The following is a 9,087-nucleotide window of genomic DNA, read 5'->3' on the forward strand; positions in this document are numbered from 1 at the left end:
TTTCTGCTTTCTAGTGCAAGTGTGAGCTCCTTCTGGATGGACTTTTTTTCCCACGTTGCTGGGAGTTGTTTGTCCTAGCTAGCAGGAGGGGCCTCTGTCAGATCAGCCACTGACAGTGCCTATTGGAGGACTTTGTCAGGGCATTCATTTCAGCCATGGTCGTTATGTATGCTCGAAGACTGCATGCAGCTTGTGCAGAATCCAATACTGGTTGCCCATGGATATGTTCATCTAGAGCTTTCCTTTCCATAGTGCAACTTGGAGAAGCTGTGAGGAAAAGCCAAAATGTAGATGTTTGCATGTTCCATTCCCCTCATGTGTGAAAATGCTTGTACAACTGCTACAGGGATTAGTGGCATGCATTAATTTATGGGATAGCTCTACTCATTTTCCCTAAATTTAATAATTTAAATCCTGGAGATTTTACTGATTACTCTAGTGAAATGAACTTTTATTTAAAACGTAGAACCTGGGAGAAAAAGAAATTTCTGGAAGAAATTTCTCTAAACTTCTCTAAACCCATGCATTAGGTTTCCAAAAATATATTCTTAGGAATAATCCTTTTAGATATTATAGGTATTCTTCTGTCTCCTAGTCCAGTGTCTCAACGTAAAACAAATGAATGCTTTGGAACGTTTAGTCTTCCACACCCATTAAGAGGATCACGATAAGCTCTCCTTCCTCCCACGCTTCGATTCATACTCTGCTAACAATGGCCACAGAGGAGAACAACTGGTGAAAAAGCTCATGCTGTTTAAGAGGTGTTTAATCTCTGTGTAATGTATTGAAACAAAGGATTCATTTGCCAAGATCATGAAACAAACTTCTTAATTCCCCACTAGGTGGAAACCAGCCAAGAGCAGAAATCCAGAAGTGAAACACTAGCAACTTCTGTTAGATTGTGTTGCTGTTAGGATACACCTACTGTATAGTTTCGCTCAGGACATGGATTTTTTTGTGGTCAGTTGATAAGTCAGAGACATTTTTAATGCATTTTCACTAAAAGCATTATTTCCATAAAGTTTGTGGGGGGTCTTCCAGAGAGCTAAAGCTCATTGAGTGAAGGAGTAGCAGTCTGCAGTGTCACCTCCACTCCTTACCTCAGGATAAACTTACTGAAATTAGAGGCAGCTGCATCTGAAGGAAGGAAGAAAGAGGACATAAGTTTTTAGTTTTATTTTCCTTGATGCAAGAAAATATATTGTTATGGGGAGAGTCATGACTTCTTAACTGACTTAATCTTCAAGCTCAGGTTATCTGGGACAAGGTCAAGGTGATGTATAGGCAAACTTTGGGAAAACTTCAGTGGGTCCTGAAACTCTGAGTAGGAAGTCCACTGAGTAGGAATTAGGGGAAGATCTACTACTGATACTGTAGTAGAAAGTAAACATGAAAGGCCTGCGTGCAGCTTAGGTGCTCAGATCTCCTGCTGTTGCTTTGTGTAGGCAGTGCCTCCCTTTGGGCAGACCACACTGAATGCTGAGCTGCTGCAGCCTGGATGGGAAGGTTTACTCACAGCACTGCACCAGACGGTGGGCTTCCTGGACACCACCTTTGATCTGCTAAACTGCTTTAAATCAGTGCTATTAACTCTGGAATGTATACTAAGCACTAGTCACATGCCACTGCAAGGTAATGAAGAGATGCAAGAAGTGGACAGCGACCATGAGGAATTCAGTCTTACCCCTAAACACTTTAATTGGAGATAGGAGCCTGCAATGAAGGAGCGGTAACATAGTTAGTGCACATAAAGACTGCCATCATATAAAATCGACAGATGTAGATTACTACCATATATCTAGAATGTATCTAAAGCAACGGAACATCCTGTCACCAGGAAATATTTAACTTACTGGACTTCACAGCAAAACTGGGGATTTTTTTGCAAGGGTTCCACTTGCACAAGTTGCAAATGCCTGGAAAATGTGTTTTGTAATGAAAAGGGTAGCTAAATCTCTAGTTTGAATTGTAATATCAGGCATCAGTCTAAGACAGTGGAGATAATTAAATGATGAGCATTAGGCTTTTCTTATAGGATATGCTGTGCTTTAAAATGTATTTTATTGATCCTAAAATTACAAGATCAATTATTGACATTTTGTTGAGGATCAATCTTGGATTAAATGGCAAAATGAGGAAAAGTTTTTCATATGTACTATGTCCAAAAGCAGAAACAGATTGCCCTCCTCATGTGAACATTCATAAACTTTTTCTGATGATTAAACATTATGTCTGAAATATATCCTAAGTTATACCAGCCACTATAGCGCTTTTTGGTGAACCAAAGAAGTCCTACAGTGAAATCAAACTTTTGAGTAATATCTGTACTACTTAAATACGAATTCCATCTAGCATCATTTTTTTCCTGTTTTTAGATTCACATATATTCTGTCAATTACAATGCAAAATGTAAGTAACAGCTTTAAGCAAGGATGTTGGAGTGTGAAAAGAATTCATGTGAATTGCTAATAGGCTGGTGGGAATACATTTTTTTTCCAGATGAAGGCAAATCCTGTCGCTTCAAAGACAGCAGTCTTGATTTTCCACCGTTTCATCCCTTGACTCACTGCTGCTACCTGTGAGAGGGACCGGAAGGCTGGGAGCAGCCTGTGACCCAATCAGTACTCTGTGTTACCAAACAAGCAGTGCTGCATCTATTCTCCCGTTCCTTTGAACAGATGTGAGCAAAGCTGTGAGCAAATTAAAAACACAAGCCGTGGGGCAAAAAGCATATTTGTCATTATTTCAGCTGAGCAAAATGGAGATTTGATAGCACACATACAACATCCCTCTTCCGTTCTCCCCATTTTTGCTATTTAAGGCAAAAGCCTGGTAATTAGCATCCTCTGGTGACATGAATCGATCAGGTTTGCATTCGCCTTGACAATCATGTGACAGAGAATGGAAAACAAAGGGATGGGATGAGTCCTCTCAGGTAATTAACCTACGCTCCATTGCTTCCCACACCAGCCTATTTTCAATTTCGGCACAGTACAGTTTATACACTCTAACATTATTGCTCAGAAGATAGAGTGATGATTCAGGTTTGCTAAAAATGGCTTCACCATACTGCAATCATGCTTGTGAAGCTTCATCTTGAATCCTGTAGTTATAAACTTCTTCTCACTGAGAAATAAATACGTGTGGTGTTTTATCTGAAAAGTTACTCACCAGGTACCTGAAACATTTGTATACCATCTTTAAGAAAACATGGCTTGTTTGGTCAATTTACCTACTAATTAATTTTTCCCTGTTTTTTTTGTTTTTTTTTTGTTTTTTTTAATGTGTATAATACCATAAGTGACCTCCCTTAATACTGCTGTCCATACAACTAATAAGTAACTGCGAAATAATATGCCTCTGCCGCATCCCATTGTGCCAGAAGATAGATATTCCTCTGGAGATTAGAATAGATGTTAAGTATTATCTGTGCCCAGACCCACTGAAGGAAACAAAATGATGCCTACTGGCTTCTGTGGGAGCCTGACTTGGACATCGTTCTGGCAAGCTGTCTACCACTAAACTGAGCTCCTGTGCAGGGGTCAAAACCTAAATGAGGGAAAACAGAAATCTGGGAACTGACACTGAGCCACAAAGAAATATTCTAATTCAGTGGCATCCTGAACAGATTCAAATAAAACGCAAACACCCATACGGACACGCGTGCACACACACACACAAAAAAAAGTTATGAATTTAGCAATCTTGAAAATTCATAGGTTAAAATTGTTCACATTAAACAATTGAGTATAATAGGTAGCTTTCTCAACTTTCCATTTATTTCCCTGAGCACTGATCTTTGGAACATCTGTAGTTTCAGAATTATCTAGTCCACAATTCCTAGAAGAGTTACGTAAAATACTGTCTTTTTATGTCAAAAATCAATTCCTTAAGTAAAGCTAAGATACAACTTATATGAACAGCCAATTTTTTATTTTTATTTTTTAAATAAACAACTATCACTTCTCAATTTGTATGTAGGCACCTTGCTGGTCTGTCTTCCAAACTCACTCTGCAGCTGGGCAGTTCCTATTTAACTCAGTACAGGGTGCTGTGCTGTGCTATAAACTCATCTGCGCAGAGACCTATATAAGGATTTAACCTCCCTACTTTTGTAACTCATTTTTTACAAGATATTTTGGGTATACAAGCAAGACATTATGCTGCCAATTTGATTCTGTGCCTCAACTGATACTGTAGGTAAAGGCTTTTAACTGATTTCTCTGTAAGGGGTTAAGGAGGTGATCTGCAGAGGCAGCACACAGCCAGCACGCAAGCAGCCATACAGCCAGCACACAACCAACCATACAGCCAGCACACAGCCAGCATAGAGCCCATCTCCAGAGCTAACATGAGACGTGCCCAGAGCAGACGTCTCAGGCTGGCCCTCTGCACAAGGAAATCTGCTGCCCAAAAGATGCTGCTTTAGATTTTTGCAGCCCGTGGCAGCCTGGCCATGCTGCTTCTGACTGTCTTCTCTAGGTGAGAGCCGTCACTATGAGCTTTGCGGACCACAGACTGCAATTTCAAGACTTCTAAGGCATTCTGAATTTCAGGTTATATAAAGCGTGCAAGTGAAAACACTTTAGTAAACAAAACAATGCGGAAGAATTTGGTTATTTTTAGGCTAAAATTGTCTCTCTCCAATTCTAAGGCTGTAAATTACGTCAGTCTCTCTGCAGCTAAATGTTTTAGAACAATTTTCCAGGACCACAGAAATACACTGTAACTTTGTGTTCCCTTAACTCTCTCTCTGGTATCTGAGACATGGGTGCTATGCAGCAGGCTCCAAACAGGAGGAACAGAAAGGTCATTTTGTAAAGCTCCATTTCAGCATAGGGTGCCTGGGGGTGCTGAACTGAAAGCAATCTGGAGAGCTGCTTTTGGGTTCTCTGTGCAGCATAGTGAAATTAAGCTTTCACCTGTCCTGGACAGATGTAAAGACAACATGCGGTACCTACTTCCTTAGCTGGCACTTTCCAACACCGCCTTGACTCTGGCATTCCAAGGCAGAATCCAGGAACAGCATCAGCAGTTTCTCTCTTTGCCTTTTTCATACCTCCAAGTTCAGAAAGAGTTAACAGCATACAATCCTATTATTATTATTTTCCCCCCCCTCCTATGGAATTAAAGTGGCCTCTTTGAAAGGAAAAAAATAAAATAAATCTCTGTAACAGGAGTATAAATACTGCTCTGAAAACGCATTTGGAAGATGCCTTCCAAGATGGTTATCTTTTTTTTTCTTCTTTTTTTTCTTTTTTTTCCTTTTCCCTTAAAACTGTGACCACTGCACCGGTTAAGGCTGTTTTACAATATACATATTTCAAATAAAACTTTAATATTCAAGCTTACCAGATTGATGGATCGTAACAGGTAAAATGGAACTCTTTACAAGCTAAACCATGTAGTTGTACAAAATAGAATTAAACCTTCACCTGTGTAAACCGAAAAGAAATCCTACCTCGCATAAAAACACAGAACCTGTTTACAAAAAGGAATGTGTATGACATTTGGACTCCCTTGTAACTGCCATATCCTAGCAACATCTCAGCTGTTTTAGTAAAGGAACTAATCATCGATTTTAAACTGCAGTGAATTTACCAAACATTTTCACTATAGACTTCTGAAAGCTTTTACAGTAAGAAGTTATCAACAAAAGCAGGCACGTTAGTGTACAAAAACGTTGATTTTTTTCCTGTTTCTTTTTCAAAGTGCAGGTTTTTCTCGATGTGCATCTTACAAGACTGACAAATGTTTTAACTCACTAAATCTTAGAACAGAACTCAATTCTCCCAAGGAGTAGTGTAAACGTTAAAGATCCCCAATACATCTCTAGTAAACGTGACACGAATGTCTCTGCGTTGTTCAGAAATTTAGCTCTTTTGAGAGGTAAAGAAGCTTCATGACACCTTTTCCTTACACTGGCTGGTTATCATAAATGGGTAACTCTGGACTGCTAAAGCTGGAGACTGATGAATCACTTGAAGGGAACTAAACTTGGCTACGGAGGAGAGGCGGCGGGAGGAACCAACCCTTCGGCGTTTCTTGCGCAGCCTTTGGAGAACCCAGCCGCCGGCGGACAGACGGACGTAGGGGCGGCGGGAGGGCAGCGGGAGGAGGGCAGGGAGAGAGAGCTTCCGCAGAGACAGACGCGCGGCGCGGGGCCGTCCTGTCGGGGGCCGGCGGCCGCCCCGAGCCTCGCAGCGCTTTGCCCCCGGAGCTGCTGCCGGTGACGTCGGGGCGCGGCGCTAGGTGCCGTGGGCACAGGGCTCCCCGGGATAGATCTCCTCGTAAGCGGGGGGCTGCTCGCTGGGCAGCGGGTAGCAGTACGGGTAGGAGGCGTTCAGCTCGGGATCCATGGGCGAGTAGCCGGGCAACTCGACGGACGGGTGCCCGCCGCAGTGCACCTCCACGCCGGCCTCGTCGAAGACGTGGAAGACGCCCACGTTGATGTAGGAGACGGCCTGGAAGGGGCAGTCCCCGGGGCTGAGCTCAGGCTCGCCGCCCGAGAAGAGCGAGCCCTGGCTGTGTCGAGGCGCCCGCCGCCCGCCGCCGCCCCTCCGCCGCCGTCGCCGCCCGCCCGCCGGGGCCGCCGCCGCCGGGGCCGCTCTCCGCCGCCGGCGCCGACGCCCGCGCTGCTGCGAGGCCTTGTAGTTCTTGACGAGGAGCAGGTTGAGCAGGCCCAGCAGGCACTCCAGCGCGTTGAAGACGGTGGAGAGCACCAAGCCGCGCTGGTAGTCCCGCAGCTTCTGGCAGCGGAGCGCCGCCGCCGAGCCGTCGGGGGCCGCGGGACCGCTCCGCGGGCGGGCCGCGCCTCCGGGCTGCAGCAGGCAGTAGTGCGAGTACTTCCTCTCCACCAGCGACACGGTGTCGCCGTCGATGACGGCGCCGGCGAAAGCGCTCAGCACGCCCAGCATGAACACCAGCACCCCCAGCAGCAGGAAGTTTTGCCGCCCCCCGGGCGACGCCTTCTCCCCCGGCCCCGACGGCGCGGCCGCCGCAGCCTCGCTCCCGCCGGAGCCGGGGCCGGGGCCGGGACCGGCGCCAGGGCCGGGGCCGGCGCCAGCGCCGGAGCCGGAGCCGGAGCCGGAGCCGGCGCCGGAGCCGGAGCCGGAGCCGGGGCCGGGGCCGGGGCCGGGGCTGGGGCCGGATCCGGAGCCGCCGCCGGGGTCGGATGCCGGAGCCGGGGCCGGGGCCGGGGCCGCGGGCGCCTCGTCGGGCGGGCGGCAGCAGAGTAGCGCGGCGGCGAGCAGCGAGAGGCCGGCGGCCAGCAGCAGCCCCGAGTAGAAGGCGCCGGCGGCGGTGCCCAGGCGGAAGGGCTCTCCCTTCAGCTCGGAGCCCAGCGAGAAGCACTTCAGGCCCACGGCGGCGGCGCTGAGGGCGCAGGCGAGCAGGAGGCAGCTGGAGAGCGCGGCGCAGGCTCCCCGCACGCTCCACTTCATCCTCCGCGCCGCCGCCGCCGCCGCCGCCCCGCCGCCCGCCTCATCCTCCTCCCGCGGCCCCCCCCGGCCCCGCGGCGGCGGCGGCGGCGCGGCGCGGCGCGGCCATGCGGGCGCGGCGCTCCCCGACGGGGCGGCTCGGCTCCGCACGGCAGTCAGCCGCCGGCCGCAGTGAGCCGGGCGCGGCGAGCGCACACGCTCCCCCCCCCGCCTCCCGGCCGCCGCCGCCTCCTCGTCCCCGCCCGCCCTCTCTTATCGCGGCGGCTGAGGGGAGGCGATTAATTATGGATGGGAGCCGCGGCTGCCGGAGGGGGGCGGCCCGACGGCCCGGCGGGGGGGCGGTGGGGTGGGCGACCCCGGCCGGACCGGGGCTGTGGGCTTCTCGGGTCGGGGCGCACGGTGAGGGGTACGCGGGCGGCGGGGGCTCACCCCTGCGCGGAGGGCTCATCCTCCTGCTATCTATCTCCAGTGGAAATGTTTTAAGTTGAATTAATATATTTTTATTTACTTATCCGTGCATTTATCCATGTATTTATTTTTCTCGCTTGCTCCTGCAGGAGACCCACAGCCCGCGATGCCCCCCTGTGACCGCGCTGCAGTGTGGCGGCGGCGGACCGAGTACCTCGCACTGCGCTGCCCGCCGCAGCTCCCCCCCCCGCCTCTCTCCTTTTATTTGCGCTCGGCCGGCCGGCCCCGGCGGGACCGCCGCTGCTCGGGGGCGGCGGCCGGGACGGCACCCTCGGGGCGCCTCGTCTAGGCAGGTGGAAGCCGCTGTAGGTGCGGAGAGGAGAGAGCATCGCTCTCTATTCGACCGCGGCGTTTGGGCATCGCCTCCCGATGGGACCTTAGCCGGGAGCGAGGGGATCGAGACAAGGGCTGCGGAGGGGGTTACGGAGGACTCTTCTTCGCCCGTTCGTTCTCCTTCCGGGAAGCCGCAGCTTCCCGCTCCCCCATTTTCCCCCTCGGCCACGCACACTCCAGCGCCTTGCTGGGTATTTTTAGCCGGCGCCACTGATTAGCATTCAGGGGAGCAAGCGAGGGAGAGCAAACGATTTCTAAGCCGCTCTCTCTTCGCTTTCCAACAGGGGCAGTGCACCTGTTTGCGAGGGGAGCTACGGGCCGTGATCCGATGTTCTGCGTCCCCCAGGGCCCCACACCTGCTCACCCAGCGTGGAGACGTCCTGCGCCTCATCGGGGCAGCCGCGGACGCGGGGCTTTGCTCCCGGAGCCGCCCTTCCCCGTGGGGTTTTCTGGGCCCTGCTCTCGGTGGCCCTACCATCTCCAGTGGCACTGTCTCGAGGTATCCAGCGTCCCAAAGGGATGTGGTGTCTTTCGGGGCCGAGAGGAGGAGGTAATGCTGCCTCCTGAGGTCTTTATTAAACTCTAAACGTTGCCTTGAGAAGCACACACACAGAGACTGAGTCCAGCTGCCAGTTCTGAGGGATCCAGGGACACGGTGCCTATGTAGGCGTGCAGGGAAGGGAGCTGTAGCTCCTGGGAAGGAAGCACATAATGACCCTGTGCATGGAGTGGGTAGAGTACCTTGCTTCCTGACACACAGCATAAGGGTGCTTACCTGTGAAGGAAATAGGTTGTGATTTGTATAATTTCATTGTTACTGTCATGAGCTTAGTGGGCTTCAGAAAAG

General features: G+C 50.2%; 1 protein-coding gene across 1 annotated transcript; it reads right to left on the bottom strand.

Moving 5' to 3' along the window:
• Window positions 1-2,024: 2,024 nt before the first annotated feature.
• On the bottom strand, window positions 2,025-7,662 carry TMEM271 (transmembrane protein 271). The gene has a single exon (XM_085213607.1). It carries the CDS (start codon window positions 7,440-7,442, stop codon window positions 6,249-6,251), a length of 1,194 nt encoding a protein of 397 aa, XP_085069733.1. The 5' UTR covers window positions 7,443-7,662; the 3' UTR covers window positions 2,025-6,248.
• Between the last annotated feature and the right edge of the window lie 1,425 nt (window positions 7,663-9,087).

The sequence above is a fragment of the Meleagris gallopavo genome, chromosome Z (assembly GCF_905368555.1).
Source record: "Meleagris gallopavo chromosome Z, MGAL_WU_HG_1.1, whole genome shotgun sequence".
In the NCBI taxonomy this organism is placed as follows: Eukaryota; Metazoa; Chordata; class Aves; order Galliformes; family Phasianidae; genus Meleagris; species Meleagris gallopavo.

Bases quoted from the DNA above. Each gene is read 5' to 3' on its own strand.
- TMEM271 (XM_085213607.1), bottom strand. From the start codon at position 7,442: ATGAAGTGGAGCGTGCGGGGAGCCTGCGCCGCGCTCTCCAGCTGCCTC.